We start from the raw sequence: 20,822 nt of genomic DNA, 5'->3' as shown, positions 1-20,822 counted from the left end.
AAGTTTGAAAAACACTGGTTTAGCAGTAGTGGTCCCCGAGGTCTGCAAAGTGAGGCTTAAGGCTTGGAATGCAAATTCTGCTAATTGCAGAAAAGCAGGCTTTAAGGCCATTGCGAACCAGGATGCAACGTGCCATGTTGAGTAATTTTGCACCTACACACCTACATTCCCTAGCCCTCATCACCCAGTTTTTTTTTCAGGGTGCCCAGTGTTGTGCAGTTAGAGGACTAAGTCCCCAAAAGAAGAGCATTCACTAAGAAAAAATGAATCTTTTTAGTTTGTTAGAAAAAGTTGATCTCTGGGGGAGATGGGTGGCATATAAATTTAATAAATAAATAGGAATGGGAAAGGTGGTTTGATAAACCATGATGGTCACAGACATGCCAGAAAGATATACACTGAAGCTTTGGTTAAGGGATGCTTTTGTAAAATGGCTTTAGCAAGATATCGGTGTCGAGTTAGGGTACCAGTCATAGGTGTGTCACTTAAAGCTCTTTGTGCTAATGGTGAAGGTAGTGCCTATAGCTGGCCAGTTTGGCATATTGTGGCTTATAAGCCACCAGCCCAACCAAAGAGCTTTTTGGCCCCAAGCATGCTCAGGCTATTCTGTGCAAGTGAGGATCTCAAAATTAGAGGCTATTTTAGAAGCCAACATAGTATTGCGTACCTCCCATGTAGGAGATATTTGAGGGTGAATGACATTGGAGGATGAGAACTGGGTTAGTCTATGACAGTGTTTCTCAACCTCAACAGCTTTAAGATGTGAGGACCTCAACTTCCAGAATTCTCCAGCCAGCTCTGCTGGCTGGAGAATTCTGGGAGTTGAAGTCCGCACATCTTAAAGCTGCTGAGGTTGAGAAACACTGCGCTAACTGGCTGGGGAATTCTGGGCGTTGAAGTCCACACATCTTCAAGCTGGCAAGTTTGAGAAACACTGCTCTAAGTTGGCTGGGGAATTCTGGGAGTTGAAGTCCACCCATCTTAAAGCTGCTGAGGTTGAGAAACCCTGATCTATGGGGACAAAATTCAGAAATCTGCCCACATGTTTTCCGACGAACACATTTGATTAGAAGGCATCGCCTTTTCTGAGCTGCAGCTTGTGAACGCTGATGCCTTTTAATGAGATGGGCTAGCCGGAAAAAGATGCTGCCAGATTCCTTCTGGGGTTGAATAAATCATAACACGAAATCATTTCTGGAAGGAAGAACGGCCGTATCTCACGAAAGCAACAGCGCTGAGCTCACTCTATTCATTTCACCAGGAATCTGGAGCCAAGAGTTAAACTCCTCCCAAAAAAATCTAGTAGGGAGTGGATTGTTACGCTGTAGAGATTAATACGGAATCATTCCAAGCTTTGGGAGTGTAGGAGTCCCCAATTCCTGGCCCATTGATTTCAATGGGCATAAAGGAGAGGGAGGGAGTGAAAGAAAGGAGTAAGAACTGGAGAAACAGAGGCTCCCAAATGAAGAACTTTGCCCCTACCTCTCAGCCTTGAAAGTCCCTGCTTCTGAGTCTTTTCCTAAAACTTTTAATTTTTTTAAAAAAATTCCTTCTGATTTCCTTTACAGTTATCATACTGACCTTTCTATCCTGTTAGTTTTATTGTACACCGCCCAGAGTTGGTTCAGAATCAAGTGCTGCCTAAACTGAATAAATTAAATTAAAGTAAATGTTTTCTTAGAAGTGGGGTGTGTGTGTGTCAAACATCTGGAGGCCAGGGACACCCCATAACAGTGAGAGGGCTCTGAGAGCCAGCAAAATGGGAGGCCCCACATCACCCCACTGGATGAGATGAGCAGGATTTGTGGGTTTTCTTTGTGGTTTTGTTAAAGTGCAATTTATCTATGACTTGGCTGGACTCTTTTCATTGCATTCCCCCTTCAAAACAGCAGGAACACAGGACCTCAGTTGTGAGTCAACACGCCCAGGGAGAAGTCCAAGATTGCCAACCCCACCTTAGAGGGAGGTCCATAAAGAACACCAGGTTTCTATGATGCTGTATTTATTTTTACCTACATCTGCACTACAGCGTACCAAGAGCCAGTCTGGTGTCGTGGTTAAGGCATCAGGCTAGAAACTGGGAGACCCTGAGTTCTAATCTTGCCTAGGCACAAAGTCAGCTGGGTGAACTTGGGCCAGTCCCTTTCTCTCAGCCCTGGGAAGGAGGCAAGGGCCAACCCCTTCTGAAAAACCTTGCCAGGAAAACTGCAGGGCCTTGTCCAGGCAATCTCCAAGAATTGGATACGATTAAATGGATTAAAAAAAACACACATCTGTACTACAGCATACTGGGTTAGATCAATGCTGATGCTCCTGTAATGTCCCCTGTCTTCCTCTAGGGGGCAGATGGACAATTGCAGTACAAAGATGATCTTCTGGTGGTTGGGAGGGAAGGTGAAGAGACGGTCCTCCTGCCCAAATAGTCTGAATCCTCCTCTCTCTTCCAGATCTGGGGCTGGCAGAGACCACATGAATGAGAGGCCTCCCATAACATTTCTCCACTGGGAAGGTGGGAGCAGCACCAGAAACTTCCAGAGTTTGTTCCCTGAGAAATCCAAGGAACAAAGACATCAAGCAGGTGAGTTTGTCTCCTGAACTTTAAATCTAACCTCTTCGGTTGTGCCTTGTTTGGCTATCCTTTTCACAAAGCTTGCTCTCCTAGTCTGGTGAGACAAGGACGAATATTTTTTGATTGTTATTAGCTTGCACAGTACTTGACTTTAAGCCGGGGGTTCCCAACCTTTTCTATGCCCCACACCCCTAGGAAATGTTGGATGAATGTTCGCACCCGCTACAGAAGTAATATCACCTTTGAAGATGAAGAAGTCTGATTTCTAATGCGGGTGAACAAATTGAACTTTGAAAAAATAAACTTTTAACACAGTGCATAAAATTGTCGCACCCCCTGAAATTCCATCTTGCACCCCAGATTGGGACCCCTGCTTTAAGCCATATGGGCAAAAAGTCTTCTGATGACAAAAAACTCTCCCACCGCTGTTGGCTTTGATCAATTTGCCAGTCCTGTGCCCCCCAACTATTTGAGCGTACTAGGAAAAGCAACAAGTGGGTTTTGAGATGCCTTAAAAACTGGCCCATTTATTTTTCAGTAAGTTTTTGTTCTGGCTGCGAGAAACAGATGGGGTATCCCCCCCCTTTTTTTTTTTGTTGAGAAAGTGTTCATCGGGGACAGATTCTGGTTTTTCTCCTGGGTGAATTGCTGCCTTCTTTTTAAAAAAAGAAAGATAGATGTCTATTTATGTGTTTATTCTGTTATGTGCCACACATTTTGCAGAGACTTCGCAAAGGCTCGCATCGTTTTGTAAACATGAACTGGAATGTTTGGAGGTGCGCAGTGGGACAGCTTGCGATGTGGTTGGCTTCTCTGTTACTCCATGCATTGTGTGAGCCCAACCCATAGGGTTGGTTTATTGTTCATACTGTAAACTATGGTCCCTTAATCCTGGGTTGGTGCATGTAGTGAATAGAGCAGATACGTCTGTGCAAGCTCAGTCTTAGAACAGATGCTATATCTTCACTGTAGTGTAGAGGTGAGCAAGAGACAGAGGACATTCTGATGGAAGATGAGCTTGGAAGACCTCCAGAAGTTGTGTTCTTTGAGTCTATTTCTTTTTCCCTGGCTCTGTTCCCCACCTCCAATCAACTCATCCAGGCTGATTGGCTGATCTGCGGGAGGCACAGGACTGGAATAGCATCGCTATCTCAACCATGTTGGCAGAGTTTGGCTTTTTTTTAACCATCTCGGTTCCTGGCAGTTGAATATGGCACCAATAGAAAAGAATATATGTAGCTCAGGGTTGAACTGTGGAGTCCTTGGGGTTCTCTGAGTTTGGGGTTCTCTGAGTTGGTTGTTTTCTTGCAGATGTTTTGTTACCCACTTAGGTAACATCTTCAGTTCATATTCAGTTGAATATGGCTCCCATCCCTCTTCTGCAAACCTGAACTCCTCTCATTTTTGCCCAAGTGAAACCTAAGAATTTTTGAAGAAGTAGGATAGAAGCAGTATTGATACTTTTGAACTTTGGTGTTGGAGAAGACTCCTGAGAGGACCATGAATAGCCAAGAAAACAATCAAATGGATCACCAAACAAGTCAACCCAGAGTTCTCACTTGAGACACAAATGACCAGCCTCTAATTATCTACTTTGGACATACTATGCAAAGACCCAACTCTCTGGAGAAGTCTATAATGCTGGGAAAGGTGGAAGGAAAGAGAAGAAGAGGATGACTAACAATAAGGTGGATTACAGCAGTGATGGGGCACCATTGGAAGACCTGAAGGACCAGATGGGGGGGCAGATCTATGTTGGCACTAAAAGTCAACACCAATTTGATGGCACATAATTAATCAAACATAAGAATTTAAGGAGAGCTCTGAACCTCTTTAATTCAGCTTTCAGTGTCCCACAGGGATCAACCAGATACCCTCTTCTGTTGTGGTTGCCCAACCTTCTGGCTTCCTAAAGTTCAGGTGATGTCTGTAGGCCCTGATAGCTCTTGCTTCTGTCCAGACCTCTTTTAAAAATTGCTTAAATCAGTGCTCTTTGATGATAGCAAATTCCAAAGTATAATTATGCATATGATAAAGAAATCCTTCTCTTTATTAGGCCCCGAATCTCCCTGAATTTAATTTTAATAGAAGACCCCAAGTTCTAATACTGTGAAAGAGCAAGGGAAAAAAAAGTCACTTTTCACTTTTACCATCCCATGCATGATTTTATAAACACTGATCCTATCTCCTCTTACTCCTCTTTGCTCCAAGCTCGAAATCCAAAGCTGTAGAAATCTTATCTGCTGGGACAGCTACTGTAGCTTTCTCAACCATTTGACAGCTTTTAATTCACCTTTTCAAGTCTTTTTTTTAAAAACCTATCTGTTTTTCTTCATTTCTCCTGAATTAACCATAATAGGTGGAATTTACAGAATGCTTTCAGCATTACCTTTCAATATTTCCTGAAAGGTTTTTTTTTTTCCCCCACCACCTGAAGGCATTCAGCAACTTCACTGAGCATTTTGTTCTGCATATTATTTTAAGTAAAAAGCTTCACACCATGAGCCTGAAAAGTGCAAATATCCCACGGGCACCGCATCTTTTTCGGACCCTAGGCGGCATCACTCAGGAATCTGGTCCCACTCCAGATCTCTTGACATTTTAAGAGGCCAACAGTGTTCCAATCTTGCGCAAGATGTCAGTGTTCTTCTGCAGAACCTCTTAAGAAATTTGCCCATCTCATTTTTTCAAAACGTTGTTTGAATTTCATGGGGAACTGTATTTGAATGTGTGGGGTGGGGGGTAACAGACATTCTGGCCTCCAGAGGTACTACGCAGCCAATCCCTGCCTCATAACCCCTTAACAGCAAGAGAATCCAAGCAAGCGATCTGAAAACCAGCCATCCTGGCATAGCTGAAGATCTGAAATTGGAGAGGGGAGTAGCTTTCTCTGATTGACTTTAGTTCTAATCATCTGAAGAAGTCTAAAAATATACCGAGTCTGGAAGTGTCACACATCAGATGGGATATCACTTGTTGAGGACTTCCTGCAGCTGGAAGGAGGCTTAGAAAAAATGCCTGCAGCTGAGCTCGGTGAAGGAACATCCCTGCCCATCACTCGGCCATGGCTAATTGGATATTAATTGAAGGAATTTCACTCTGTGCATGGGATAAACAGATGCGTTCCAGGCATATTGCCCCACTAACAAGCCTACCTATTAGACAGTCCTAGTTTCTCCCCCTACTCTCTGTTGACAGAAAGCAATCTTTTGCATTCTGATCACTTCTGCTGGGTAGCGTATCTTAAAGCCAGTGTTAAGCCTGTGAATTGCCTGGGTATGTCTCTCCTGAAATTCCACTGGTTCTTTAATAAAGCGAAGTGTTCCCTCCCCCCCCCCATATGCTAAAAACAAACTTCTTGTCATTGCCGTCTGCCTTATTATACCCACTGCAGCTAAAGCAAGAGAGATTTTGAGGGTGGTTTGTCTTCTGTGTTGGGCTATTGGTGAAGTGCTTAAGGGGTTTCATGACTGTAAAAGAAGATACACATTAAGTGTGAGCCTCGATGACAGATAGGGATTTGCTACCAAATGCAATTTTCCACTCTTCGCAGGTACATTGAAGAAGGGGGGAGCAACTTGTCAATTCCTTCAAGCCATGTCTTCGTGGCTTCTGAACAACACAACCAACGTTCAGGGGCAAAATGCTACTCCCTCCCTTTTGAAAGACCAACAAAGATCTAAAATGGTATATTAAACTTCTGGAAGGCTTAACCAATCTATTTTTTGTATAGTCTGCCCTGGAAACTTGGGGAAGGAGAAATCAGATATTTCTGCCCCGTACTGTCCAAGTGACACATCTTCAACACATCCTGGTCCCCACAAATTGGCCATGCCTGCCATAAGAATGTGGCATTCTGGTTGATCTGTTGTCTTGTTTGCTCAAATGCATTTCTCCTGTTTAATGAGGGACTAGCACTCCAGTTTTCCTCCTTCCTCCTTGTCTTCCTCCTTCTAATAAGAAACAGTTTCTCCTCCATGGAGAAACTGCTTCTTATTAGAAATATCTTATGAATTGAGTTGCATATCCCAGAATTGAATTCAGGCCCCAGTATGAATTCTATGGCCAGCCTCGATTCTGAGTCAGGTTGGGGCTGTCAACTGAGAGTGACTTGCAAAACAAGCTGACAGATCTTTGGCAAGAGAGTTGCTTGGACAATCACGCTATCAAATGAAGGTTTGTTGTGCTGGGGTCTAAGCTTTTTCTGGCTGACAGCCCGCCACAGACCTTATCCTACACCCATCGTCTCTCACATAAAGGATTGATTTAAGGGAGCAGGTGCAGAGGCAAGAGAGATGATGAAGGCTGTAAGCTGGGAGAAAAATGGAAGAAGTTCCCTGTAGCTGCAAATATACGTGCTGTGTCGGAGCAATCTGAAAGCAGGGGAGGGAAGAGTTTCCATTGAGGCATCAAATTAGGCTACCTTGAGCTGAGGGTTGCATTTGAAGCCACCCTCAGAAAAGTGGACCAGGACAAAGAAGGAAGTGGGCCCAGGAGAAAAACCGCATTTGAATTTAATATCCAAGAAAAAATGGTCAAGTTGATCACTCTTCCGTCTTATCCTTGTTTTACTGAATAAATCATAATGATACAGAGTTTGCATAACACACTAAACCATAATGTGGTTTGCTTAGAACATTTGGCTCAGATCAGTTCCTCATTAGTGGCTCACAGTGTCTCCATGATGTCATACAGCTTTGGCTGGCGTAATATTCAGCCAGTCCTCATGACTATTATTCTGGCACGGGGATGGTTAGATGATTTTAGAAGACAATATAAATCACTGCTCTGGAGTGGGAAGCAAGGGGGTGGTCAACGTGCTGCATGAGCACAGCCTTTGAGAGCTGAGAACACCTGGATGACTCCAGCTTGAAGGGAAGAAAGCTCATATTGATCAGAGAGAGTGGGAGATGTGCATATCTCCCACTCTCTGATAGTTGATTAAAAAAGACTAGATTGTTGTTTAATAGGGACAAAGGAATGAGACAAGGAGGAAGGAGGAAACAGTACATTCAGGGAACATAGCCAGGACATAAAACAATGATGGGAGAAGAGGAAACTGATCACTGTAATCTAGTCTATGGGGAGATCTTCCTATCACAGTCTGTAAAATGAGAGAAGCTATAGAGTAAAAATAGAATGGAGGGTAAAAATGCTCAAATAATCTGCCCCAACAAGACATTTCTGCCCTAGGTCCAGTGGAAGGTAAGATGTGAATCTTAGGCAAAATGAAAGCTTGTCTAGAACATTTTACTTTCCCTGCTGAGCACTTTATTTATTTACTACATGCACATCCCACCTCTTCCTAAGATGCCCCACATGCAAGTCTCTTCTAGTCTAATGAAACATTCTGGTCATTCTGTAACGTCATGCTAACCCAACAGATTTATTTCATTAATAGATGCCTAATGTAAGACCAACCACCTCTCAAGGAGAAGGTTGGAGATGATGTTGATCACTTCCCCTTTTGATAGGTGGATCCCAGTCTAGATCCTCCCACTTCTGCTAAAGATGTCTCACCGGAACAAAAAACGGGCTTCCAAAAGTGGACACTCTAGGAGCAATTCAACAGAGGCTCCAGTTCTCACCGGGCCGAAAATGGACTCATTGGGTTTCCAAGCGATGGAAAGTAATGTTCCTGGGTTGTCCCAAGTCATCCTTCAGAAACTCAACATGAAGAGTTATGATGAATACAGGTAAGATGGATTAGCAAACACAATGAGGGAAACATTGTTTGGGGGTGGGCAGAGGGGGTCTAAAATGGTCACTGTTTGATTTTTGCTAGGAAACTGCCATCCCCATTAGGTAGACCAGACCAGGAATCAACTCCACAGGAAGGCTAAAATTACTTTTATTGCAATTAGCTATAAGAACAGAACCTTCCATATCTGACTGTGCTGGACTTCCTCCCCCTTCTTGTACTTCAGTGAATCAGGGAAGTGTCTGCCTGATCCACTTCCAAATGTTATCTCACTGTTCTGGACTTTAAAAATATTTTAGCCCCTTTTGCCTAGGTAGCAGTTCCTGTATATCTCTGTCAAGGTCATCTTATTTATTTATTTATTAAACTTTTCAACCGCCCATCTCCCCCCAATGGGGGAACTCTGGGCGACTCACAACAAACATTAAAAACCTAAATATATATAAATACATAAAAATCAGTTAAAAACATTACTAACAAGGGGAAGGAGAGTCCAAGAAAAGAATAAAGATAATTATATTTATTATATCTTCCTTATTCTCTACCCAAACTGACTGCAGGAAGTCAAAAGGCAGGTTGACTAGCCAAAATCTTCAAGTGGCAAACCTGGGCCATGGGCAGCTGAGTCTAGCTGGGCTCATCCATTTCAGTAAATCCAGGTGTAACTATACAGTAGTTACATCATACACATTATCTAGTTCAGTGTTTCTCAACCTTGGCAACTTTAAGAGGTGTGGACTTCAACTCCCAGAATTCCCCAGCCAGCCCAACTTCCAGAAAAAGCTAGTAAGGGAAGGACAAAAATGACATTTGAGTTAACTTCATTCATATTAAAATCAAACATCAATAGTATGACTACTGGCCAGACATGCATTTAATGTTTTTTTCTATTCAATTGCATCAGAAGCAACACCTTTTAACAATCTTTGAAGGTCTCTTGGAGCCCCCCTCCAACTTATCAGGGCCACGGGTATTCTGGGACCTCAGGAACATTCCTCTGGCTTTATGTAGGATGGTTGTTCTTCAGCATTTTTTTGGCTTGGACTGCTTCCTTCTAGATCTGCACTGGAGGGCAAGACTCCCTGCACAGATTTTGGCATCCGATCCTACTTCGAGATGTTTCAGAAAATGGAAGACACGTTCAAATTCTGCGTCGAGTGCAAGAAACTTCCAGATTCGCTACCTGACCCTAAAAGCCTACGGCGCTGCAAAAGGTAAATCATGGACCTTTTTCCCTCCATCCGCCTTCAACACATTTTTCACCAGCAGAATCATTAATTAAATGAATTTATGCAAGACTGCAGTGAGAGCTTTGGAAAAACGAGTGCAAGTTTTGATTTTAGACATTGCTGTCAAGTTGCTAGTGCAGAAGTGAAGGCGTTTGATCCATCTGTTAGGATGACACCCTGGCTTTGTCTCAGGACCTCAAGACCACCCCCATGGTGCCCCACTCCTCCAATTTTCCCCACAACAACCCCTGAAGTAGGTGGGTTAGTTTGTACTGGACGTTTGGCTTGATCCAGCAATGTAACAATAGCCAACAGGTAACCACAGCCTTTTCTTTGCAGTCAGTGACAATGATTAAATTTTGGTAGTGGAAACTGCCTCATTGGGAGGGTCAACACAGAACAGGTGGTCGGAATAATAAAACGTAGCCAAAATAAATACAAGATGCATATTTCAAGCCTTATGTGTCTATTGCTAGGCAACCGTGTCTCTCCGCTAAAAGCAAAGATGTTTTAGAAAGGAAGGAGTAAGGTTGACACAATTGTTGGTCCCCGGCTCAAGATTGTCAGAAATCACATCTTCTTCTCTGGGAACATTCTCCCAGTTGATTTCTTGGCAATGAGGGACCATGCTATTTATAAAGTTCAGTGGCACTCGCTTCCTTTTGTCCCGAGCAGAACTCTTGGGTTTTGAAAATTAAATCAACAGAGCAGGCAGACTTCATTTAGCCTGATGGATTCTTTGGAGTGTCCCCCAAACCATAATTTGAAGACACCTTTTGACCAGCAGGCAAAACCTCACATGTACTGGGTGTGAATCATGTGGACACCTCCCCCCACAATAAAACGTTCCTGATGATGCCAGGCAAGATTAAAAAATGTAGAAGAAAGACAATGGCTAAGGGAGATGGGTGCAGTCAAAGAGATAACGAGATATCCTTGGAAGAACGAGGAGCCAGGATAGCGGATGTTCATCCTTAGAGTCATTAGAAGTCAAACACAGCACCTAACTTGCAAATCTAGGGTTTGTAAATTGTTGTCCTTCTGTTTCTAGATGTCAGAACATCTATTACTGTGGCCCCGATTGCCAACGGTTGAACTGGCCCATCCACAAAAAATTCTGCAAGAAGCTGAAGCTGGCAGCCCTTGACCGACTTATAGAATGGCTTGTGTTCACAGGTAGCCTGAGATTCATTTGGCTGTTGTCCATCTGAAGGGGTTTCAGAGGACACAGTTCTGTTTGAAGGCCTCCTCTATCAGAAAGGCTCCCCAGCAGGGGCCTGGGGGGAGGGGAAGGGTGTAAAAGAAAGTCAAGAAGGCAGCCACAACCATGTAGTTGAAGCAGCTGGGGAGGACTTCAATCATGTGGTTGCATTACTTCTTTGGCCTCCCTGTAGATGCTCCATGCACCGATCTAGAAGGTTGGACTTGATAGTCTCCACAACCTCTTTCAATTCTAGGAGTCTAAGATTCTGCTAAATTCTCATTGTCTCCCTATAGGTGACATCCCTTTCCTCACAAGACCCTGGACAAAAAATATCCAGGACCTGCAGGGCTGGGAAGACTGGTTCTTGATGCAGGAAAATCTGGATGAAAAGCTGAACGTGATCAAGACGGGGCATTATATGAGCATCCTCTGGGCCAATGTGGGCAAACCAAAGCCCAACGAGGAGGAGTTGACTGAGTCAATCAAGAGGGTGACCACAGACTTTGTCTCCCGGCCGGCCACCATTGGCTTTGGTTTGAGCATGTTCCATCTGGATCCCTATGCCAAACCACTCACAGTGCATGTAGTTGGAGCTTCTCACGTTGAGACTCTCAATGCTCGGGTGACAGATTATGATGAGCTGTCCCGGATGTTTCCAAAGCACCAGGGCATGGAGGTGGTAATGGTGGGGGTAGATGTGGTAGACGGACCCATCATGAGACCTCCGCTGGTGGCCTTTGGACCCCGGGAAAGGGTCTACCTGAGCAGCTACAAGGACCTTTACCACAACTTCTGGGAATCACAGGTGGAGAATCAGCAAGCGGCTCGACCAGATATTGTGGTTGGCTTTCATGCAGGTACGAAGGTTTGTTCCATTCTTCTTGGGTTCCTGGGTTGTCTAGCACCCTGAGATTCAATGCAGTGTAATGACTAGGACCGGGGAGGCCCAGGAGCCCAGCACACCTCAAGGACATTGTGATGGGAAAAGCTGGCCTAGGCAAAACCTCAGATCATGATCCTACACCCAGCTCAGGAAAGGTGATTCAAAGCTGGAAAAATGATGAGTGGTCAACCCAGAGCAGTGCGGCGTTTAGGGTGTGTGGCTAAACTTAGAGAGCTGGTGGCTTCCAGATGGGGAGTTTTTGCACTAGTCCTCAGAAAAGAATAGCTGCCTTCACATAGCATACTAAGCCACAGTTAACTGAACTTCACGTTACCCAGGGGTGCATGCTACTCATCACACCTGCTGGACTTGGATGACATGCTTGACTGGGCTAACATGGGGTGGAGACATTTGTGGTTCAGTGTTATGGGAATCCTTCCATGGTTTTAATACATAGTAGGCAGGAGTGTCTGCTTTGTGTCTGAAAGGCATTGTGGGAAGAGAGCTGTGTTAATCTACGGCAGTGTTTTTCAACCTAGGCAACTTTTAAGCTGTGTGGACTTCAACTCCCAGAATTCCCCAGCCAGCCATGCTGGCTGGGGAATTCTGGGAGTTGAAGTCCACAAATCTTCAAGTTGCCAAGGTTGAGGAGCACTGGTCTACAGTAACGCAAAATCAGGGGAAGTTTGGTGGCAGCTTTTCCAAAAAAGTTGCCCCCAGACTCCTGATTTTTTCCAGCCTGAAATGTATCCTAAAAGAACACAGTGCAAAAGGAAAAGGGTGTGTGTGAAAGAGAGAGAAAAGGGAGCAGCAGCAGCTTATATCCTGCAACGATCCCTTTAACACCATCAAACAACAACATCTGCCTATCCCAGGTCCTTGGGAAGGGCTTGATAGGTGGATAAAAATGCCAAATCCAGTCTAAACATCTGGCTGGCTGTGTGCACAACAGCAACAACAAGGAAAAAGGGTCTTCTTGGAATGACTTCACCAGAGTGTACCCCAAAGTTCTGGTTTTCCTCCTCTTTAGAGGTCAGTGGAAAAGGGAAAGAAACCCAGAAGCCTGAGATGTGCTTCTTCTGATGGAACATCAGCACTTCAGGGCCAGGATGTGCTCAGTGCACAGGCTTTATCTGCCAAGCATCAATCACCCAGCCCTGGGGATAGAATGACACTTGAACTGCCTGGTAAGCAAGCTGTTGAAAGATATATTGGCTACATTCACACATTGCCCAAAGCCTTATTATGAGTTGTGTTTGATTTTGGCTTAGTGCAAGATATGAGTCAGGCTAGTAGAAGCTTAGTCAGCTATTTGGGATGAAGCAAGCCATGGCTTGGCCAAAGGTGCAAACACAGGCAACATGCTTACCGTGATTTGTGGTCCTTCTCAGCTGTATCATCCGTTAATTGGTCTGATTCCCTTTTCAAAAGAGCTAAGCTTGCAGATATATTTAGCAACCCAGCAGTCTCAAAGTTCTCACAAGGTTGTTGTGATACCTCTTATTTTTGCATTTACGGACTCCTCGAAGGAGATGCAGCCTGTCAGCAACGTTTCACATAACGTGGCCTTTCAGCCTTTCACTAAAACATGCGAGAGAGATCCTGCCATAGTCCCGGCCAACAATGTGAGATATGCAACAGGCGCTCTCCCCAAGAGAAATTCTTGGGTTCCAGTCAGTTTCAGCAGAACATCTGGTGGACCTCAACTCAACCCGAAGTGACAGATTTGGTCCCACTGCCTTGTTCCGCTTCCATCAGCTGTTTGCTGCCCATCAGCACGGTGGGATTAAGGCAAAATGGGTAGGATTAAGCTGGATGTTATAATCTCTGACATACGGATGTGGTTAATCAGCTTGCTAACAGAGTAGTCACTAACTGGTGAAGGCAAGGACAGCTGCACATGCTATTAAGCTCAGGTGGAACTCAGTTGTCTCAAGAGGGCTGGTTTGCCCGTGGCTGGAAAGTAACTGGGGTCTTGTAATGGGGACAGTCCTGGCTACTTCCCAGCTCTTCAACCAGACTTCAATCCATGAAGTGTGTTTGGTTTGCTGGCTGACTGGCTGCGGAAGCCACCTGTGATTCCCGTTGGTTGTGGAGTTGCTTTTCCGAGCTTCGTGCTCTGTAAGATAGGGAGATTTCAACTTCTGTAGTCCTCTGCAAGTTGAAGGCCTAGGCGTTGGGTAGAGTTGCTCATGGATGTCTGATAGAAACCACAAGGATGCCACATGCAACCACTGTTTATGCGATGATATCATGATGTGCATGACATCGCTTGCCCCTCCCCCTGCAGATGTCATGGTTAAAGTCCAGACATCTGGAAAGGAAGAGATGGGGGAAAGCTGGTCCAGATAGCTTGGCCCAGCTTGCATGGCAAATGTGTTGAGTTACAACCCTTTGCATCCCCAGGTGCAATGGCCATGCTAGTTGAGGATAATCATAACTGGCCAGAGTCATGCATTTGAGATGGGCAGCTCTATAAAATGAATGAATGGATGATCTGGAGGGCACTAGGTTGGGGAAGCCACATCTAGAGATACCATTCTTGTTCAAATCCCTGTCCAGCCATTAGAAGCAATGAAATGGGGCAGCTGGCTTGTTTCTTCTAATGATGGCCTCTCACTTAAACCTCTTGGAAAGAGGAATACCAAGATTCAGGGATGATAGGTGCAGCAAAGGCGGCTTTATGACTCCATGTTCAGAGGCAGCATACCTCTGAATGATGGTTTCTACAGAACAATAGCAGGGGGAGACAGCTATGAACTGTTGGTTTTTGAGTGCAAGGAACAGATGCTGTGACCTGGGGACCTTGATGCCTAGTGGGGTGGGGTATGTGTGTGAGAGGAGACTCTGGCAAAGTTCACAGTAAGTGTGGGGGAAGGTTCACTTCCCCACATGTCAGTGGTCCAAAATTGATGGTCAGTGGTCCAAACAGATTTGAGCCCAGAGATCCAAGTCAGGCTATATAAGGTTGCCAGGAAAACAGACCAGGAGCGGCTGCCTCCTTCCAAGAAATTCCATGACAGAGCATTGGTTTCTCAGGGCTGATGGTGACCCCCTCTTTGAGCCTTTCCCTGCTCAATCTGCCCATCTGAACCACTGGAGCCATTCCTAACACACCTTGCCAAGCCCTGAAAGGTGACCTGGTTAATTTCAGTCATTCTGCAGAGCGTCTCTGCCTGTCTTGAATTCTCTGGCACAGCAAAGAGGTTTCTTTCCAGGAACAAGGTGTACCCTTGATCATCATCTCTTTCTGTAACATTCCATTGCTATTAAGTTATTAAGTACTCCAGGCAGCAGAAGGCCTTTCTAAATATACAACGGCCTTGCCACATCCCTCAAACTTCCAGAATGCCAGGGAGGGTTTAGCAAGCTGGGGCCAAGTTTTCCATCTGCTCAGCCCAGCGATGTCTGGACCCTGCGCTTAGAGCTCACCATCAGCCACACTTCCCAGCTATAATGTGCAAGGGCGTTCCAACAGCTGTACAAACAGCTAGATTTTCACTATTCCCCTGGGTAGGTTCCAGACATTGTTGCCTTCAGAACCAGGCTGAGATTTAAATGCGCAATGGACAGAAGCTCCTTTTACTTTTCAGAGGCAGCAAGGGAGAGATTCCAGTCTCGTAAGGTATGGAACACGAGGCTGGTATTTTCCTCTGGCAAAAGGGGAGGAATCTTACTGCAAGCAATTTTTTCCTATCCTGTCACCAGGCTGATTTTCAGTGGTGGGCATATATGGAGAATCCAGTTCAATGTTCATCTGTGTCCTTGTCTCAGGTTCAGACTGGCAAAGAACAAATAAGGTGATAAAAACGTTCCTGTAGTGCAGTGTTTCTCAACGTTGGCAACTTTAAGAAGTGTGGACTTCCACTCCCAGAAGTCCCCAGTCAGCATACTGGTTGGGGAATTCTGGGAGTGGAAGTCCACACCTCTTAAAGTTGCCAATGTTGAGAAACACTGCTGTAACGTGATGGAATATTTGGCAGAACCTAAGAACATGGAGGAGGAGGAGGAGGAGGAGGAGGAGGAGGAAAGATCATTACAGAAAATATTCCTGGGTCCAGGGGATGAGGGAAGCATGAGAAATTGACTCTAAGGAACTCTGCCTTAATTGTTGATCTGGAGAATTGCTTTGGCAAGCTTTTAAAATTCCATCACATTACTATAAGGCTCTGTCTAGAAATCCAAGTAGTTCTTGTTTTATGACTTAGCCAGTCTGGCAGGGCTTAACAGGAACACAATAAATAACATCAAGAAGCGATGATGGTCTATCTCAGTGTTTTTCAAACTTGGCAACTTTAAGATGTGTGGAGTTCAACTCCCAGAATTCCCCAGCCAGCATGCATTCATTACTCCAAGCATACTGGCTGGGGGATTCTGGGAATTGAACTCCACAGATTCTTAATGTTGCCAAGTTTGAAAAACACTGTGTATCTGAACATTCTCCCACAGAGTAATTCCACGTGGACGTTGGGTTATCTTGGGAAGGAACATTTTCCTTGACATTCTAGTGTTCTAGGTGAAAGAAAGACATTTTCCGCATCAGCCTAAGGGTCAACCCACTGTGTGCATTTCCCACTAGGATGGTTCAGCTGCTGATGCTCTGAGAAAATATATTGCCTTACAACTATGTCAAGGTTTTAAACCCATTTGTTCTTGCCACGCCACAAACTATGATTGAAGGTGATGTAAAAGCTGAGCTGATAGAAAGGATAATCTGGTCCCCCCTACCTGTGAAAGGAGAGAACAAAAGCTTGTCATGGCTTGACTGGGCCAGGAAGGGACTGCAAACTTTCCACCTGAATGTGCTCTGCACTGTATTTATAACATTGTATAAGCTGCCCTGGGAAGAAATTTGGAAGGATCGAACAGAAGTCTGGAAAATAAGTATACAAATTAATTCCAGGAACCATAAGTTTGGTCTAGTGGTGAAGGCACCAAGCTGGAAAGCAGGAGACGGTGAGTTCTAGTCCCACTTTAGGCATGGAAGCCGTCTGGGGCAGTCCCTCTCTCTCAGCCCAACTCACCTCACAGGGTTGTTGTGGGGAAAATAGGAGGAGGAAGGAGTAATAGGTATGTTCGCCACCTTGAGTTATTTATAAAAATAAGAAAGGTGGGATAAAAAATCCAAAAAAACAGAAATGCTTTCCTGATCTAGCATCCTTTAGGTGTGTAGAACTTCAGTGTCCATAATTCTTAGCCAGCCTAGCTCTCCCATCTACAGGACTTTAGAGAAGAGACCCATTCCTTGTCTCCTTTCCTTCGCAGGGTTCCACGCCTGCCCTGATCTGATGGTAAGCTGGCTTCCCACATTGTTGCTTCTCCGAGACTACAAGATCCCTTCTTTATTCACTATGTACAGGTAAAGTTCTCCTTCCAGTTCATGACTGGTTATGATTCCCACAGAATCTGAGTTTTGGGCCCATTCAGATGGGACGTATTCATGTTTGTATCCCATGGGTGATTAAAAACCCCAAAAAAGCAGATACATCCATACCCCACCTATACTGATTTTTTAGAAAATCATACTCATTACCAGGACTTAGCCTACACATGACTCTTGGACCCTGGGAAGAAAAAGGGGAAGGAGCATGTGAAAAAAGAATCCTCTTCTTAATTCAGGCATACAGCATTTTTCATTTTCTGATCCCTTCTTGTTGAGAGCAAGGAAGGTGACCTTGGTTGAGATAGATGAGATCCATTACCAAAGTGATGACAGGGAAAACACAAGTCCAAAACAAGCAGAAAATATGTGGAAAAGGCTCAGACACCTCCCTAATTCACATGAGCATAAAAGGGGGAGGAGGTCCAATACAATCGGACTTGCAAAACTCTGTTATTACAGCCAATGACGATCAAAGTAGGCTTAGCCTTCCTATGGAGTTGATTCCTGGGCTGGTCTACCTGTTGGGGCTGACACTTTCAGATGGATGGCATTACAATTCCTCATCACCTCCAGGCTGCTAATCTCATGGCTCCTTATTGATGAAGAAAGATTTACTGCCTCTCCCTGAAACCCAGGGTTATGATCCAACCATTTGTAAGTCCAAAGCAAGCCAGAACAAAACAGCCTCCTTTTTCTGATCTTTGAGGGGCACCGTGATTGAACCAGAAGAAACTCATACCTTGTTTCACACAGGAGAAGTGCAGGGCAGCTGTCTTCTCTGGTAAAGCAGCACTTGCAGAATCCATGAGCTTCTGAAGCTGATGGATCAGACTGTAACAGTGTTTCTCAACCTTGGCAGCTTGAAGATGTGTGGACTTCAACTCCTAGAATTCCCCAGCCAGCCATGCTGGCTGGGGAATTCTGGGAGTTGAAGTCCACACATCTTCAAGTTGCCAAGGTTGAGAAACACTGGACTATAGGATTCATATAAGAGATTGTCTTCTCAGACTTGCATGGATTCTGTGGGCTATAGGGTCTTTCTTTTCACCTATTCCCTGGTTATTGTTTTTTGAGCCTTGGATCTTCTGCATGAAAATTATGTTCTGTGCTATAGGATTGTGGGCAGAGCTACAACCACTGTAGAGTAACAACTAGTGAAGAAATAGTGGTAACCTTTGATTGTGCTACAGGGCTCAGGGCTAATCCCAGAATGGAACTGGAACAGTTTGCCAGTCTAGTAACTAATTCTTCCCTTGTTTCTTTATTTTAGTGAACAGGAGCTGAAACAATCCCTCAGAATCTTGATGGAGCTGGAGATGCAGATCACAGGCTGTGGGGCCAACCCCTTCACCTCCCTCAAACCGGAGCAGGCCCATTCAAACCCTAACAAGCCACCCGTCTACTCCAACTCCCACTACCTGATGTTCCACGGGCTAGCTGGTCCTCCAGAGGAACATGACATAGGAGAACTGGATGGGGAAGAGGAAGAGAGAAGTTAAATCCCAGCAAGCTTAGAACTATAGAACCTAACTAGCAATGGTGTCTTCATATCTTTCAATTTGTCATGCAACAAATTAAGATCTCAGGAATACAGGCATCTGGGTATGGGGCATGCTGATATTGAAGGCTGCCTTTGTTCGTGCAACAAAAGGTCCAAGCTGATTATTAGTCTAGTCTAGTCCTATCAGGTTTGTAGTCAAAGCATGTTGACTCCCATGGTCCTGTGTATCCTCCTCCCAATTTAGCATATGTAAATCAGCTGTCCCCTAACTTGGGGTCTTCCAGATGTGTTGGAGCTAGAAGTTCCAAAATTCCCAGCCAAAGGCAATGCTAGCTTGGAATTCTGGGAGCTAGTATTTCTAACGTATTTGGAGGACTCCAGGTTGGAAACGAGGGCCAGTTTGATTAGTGGTTAAAGGCATGGATTGGAAGCCAGGAGACTGAATTCTAGACCTCTCTTAGGCGTGAAAGCCAACTGAGTGATTTTGGCCCAGGCATTCTCTCTCAGTCCTAGGAAGGATCCAATGGCAAACCTGGGCCATGTAAAAATTTAACAAAATAAAATAAACCACTTCTGAAAATGTTGTCCAGAAAACCACATAGACTTGTCCACGGAGTCCCCAGGAGTCAAGTCTGATTCAAGGGCACGAAATAAAAATTAAAGAAAGGGCGATTCCAGGAGAGCACCTGAAAATGGTTGAAGTAGTATTGCCCACGTGTTGATCCACGTGAAAATGTTTTCAGAACTTAGACAAGAGAGTCTCCATTAAAGGGTTTTTCTCATATGGAGTTGTAAACACTTGCAGGGACATAGCCTGTGTGTGCATGTAGATACAAGGGTGGCTCCATCTTCTTTACAGCCAATCAATGTTAGTTAGGCATGTTCATTGGTGGCCGAGATGCCAACAAGAGAGTTCAAAATGGTGGCTGGGCTATTTCTCCTGTTCTTTCTCTCCAGCTCTTTTTCCAGCAAAGTTGGAAAACTTGGATAACTGACTTGATTTTTGATTTTCCCGTAATAAAGCTTCCTGGGTGAAGTGAATTTAACCCGGTGTGAAATTGGATTTTACAGAAGTTAAATCTACCTGCCTCTGAGTTAATAGATTGGGTCAACGAAATCCATTTTGGAGTCCCCGCAACAGATCATCGACCACCTTGACCCAGTAAGCTATGTTGTGAGAACAGGACTCAAGCACATGAAAACAACTGTACGATACAGTCAATAGAAAGGATAAGATTGGAGAATTATTGGAAGCCTTTTTAAAAATTCCTTGCACGTAGTAGCTGAGCCAGTTCTTGTTCGTGGCTGACTTTATCTCAAGGACATTACCTGAGCATCACTAAATCCCTGGATTTAATTAGAATTAAATGATACTTTAATAAGATGAGCATTTAAAATTCCTTTCAGTCAGTGGAACGATTTTAGTCTGACATAGAATAATTTTTTAAAAAAAATGCACAAGGTATTAGGAAAATAAAACTTCTTCCTAGCCTTTGAACTTGGGATTTATGTTTTTCTATACCGGACCTAAATTGCATGAGTCCAATACATGGAAAGGAGGAAAATCAGGAGAGCCGTGGTAAATTCTGAGTATCCAGAGGAGAATAACCTTTTGATGGCTGGATGCTGGCTTTCAAATTATTTTTTAAAGCCCAAAATAGTGTCGTCATGGCATTACAAGAGGGGTCAAGCTGAATTTACTAATCTTCTCCCCCTTCTCAGAAGCTTAATGTCTCTATTTCCTCTACTTTTTAACCAAAACCCAGCAGGAACTTGTTCTTCTTTTGTGCATTCAAAATGGGGTGTGTGTGTGTGTGTAACAAATAATGGGCAGAGTTTCAAACTTAGCATCTAACTGGATCCCCCCACTTTTCATTTTCCAGGAATGCCTACAGGGCCCAGTGGAAGCAAGAAGCAATTTTGTAAATAAAGATGACACTAAAGGACAATGCTATGCTGGACCCACTTCCTATTTAACTAATTAAATTCCTATTTAATTAAATCCTAATTAAAATAATCATTAAAAGAATGCCTGGAGAGCATATTTGTGCATGCACTGGAGCTCATGGTCGCTATATTTCTTAACCCCAAATTAAAAGAGCTACGCTGCTAGAGAAGATATGTTCTTCTCCTCAAGAGCAGCATAGACAAGCAAATAGTTCTGCAAATTCCAGGTCTTACTTACAAACCTCTAAGGCAGTGTTTCTCAACTTTGGCAGCTTGAAGATGCATGGACAAGGCTGGCTGGGGGATTCTGGGAGGTGAAGTCCACACATCTTCAAGCTGCCAAGGTTGAGAAACACTGCTTTAAGGATTCACAGATGTTGCTCATCTGTCCTTGGCATGCAAAAA

General features: G+C 44.3%; 1 protein-coding gene across 3 annotated transcripts; it reads left to right on the top strand.

Annotated features, from left to right (window-relative positions):
- Positions 1–2,393: 2,393 nt before the first annotated feature.
- MSS51 (MSS51 mitochondrial translational activator) lies at positions 2,394–20,484 on the top strand. Of its 3 annotated transcripts, none has more exons than XR_015797979.1 (8): positions 2,394–2,578; positions 8,044–8,265; positions 9,329–9,484; positions 10,551–10,675; positions 10,997–11,560; positions 12,617–12,773; positions 16,852–16,945; positions 18,240–18,284. XR_015797979.1 is itself a non-coding variant. In XM_007440489.4 (7 exons), exons 2-7 carry the CDS (start codon positions 8,081–8,083, stop codon positions 18,466–18,468), a joined length of 1,353 nt encoding a protein of 450 aa, XP_007440551.1. In that variant the 5' UTR covers positions 2,397–2,578; positions 8,044–8,080; the 3' UTR covers positions 18,469–20,284. The 3 variants fall into 3 exon arrangements, 1 of the variants encoding a protein (XP_007440551.1); XR_003086053.2 differs by lacking the exon at positions 12,617–12,773 and adding an exon at positions 20,354–20,484 and having other exon boundaries at positions 2,397–2,578; positions 18,240–19,632; XM_007440489.4 differs by lacking the exon at positions 12,617–12,773 and having other exon boundaries at positions 2,397–2,578; positions 18,240–20,284.
- Positions 20,485–20,822: the final 338 nt, after the last annotated feature.

Source organism: Python bivittatus, unplaced genomic scaffold (genome assembly GCF_059951505.1).
Source record: "Python bivittatus isolate LINGU-HERP-01145 unplaced genomic scaffold, Pbiv_v1 ctg000640_np1212, whole genome shotgun sequence".
In the NCBI taxonomy this organism is placed as follows: Eukaryota; Metazoa; Chordata; class Lepidosauria; order Squamata; family Pythonidae; genus Python; species Python bivittatus.
The sequence above is the reverse complement of the archived record's forward strand: the minus strand, read 5'-3'. Positions and strand labels throughout refer to the sequence as shown.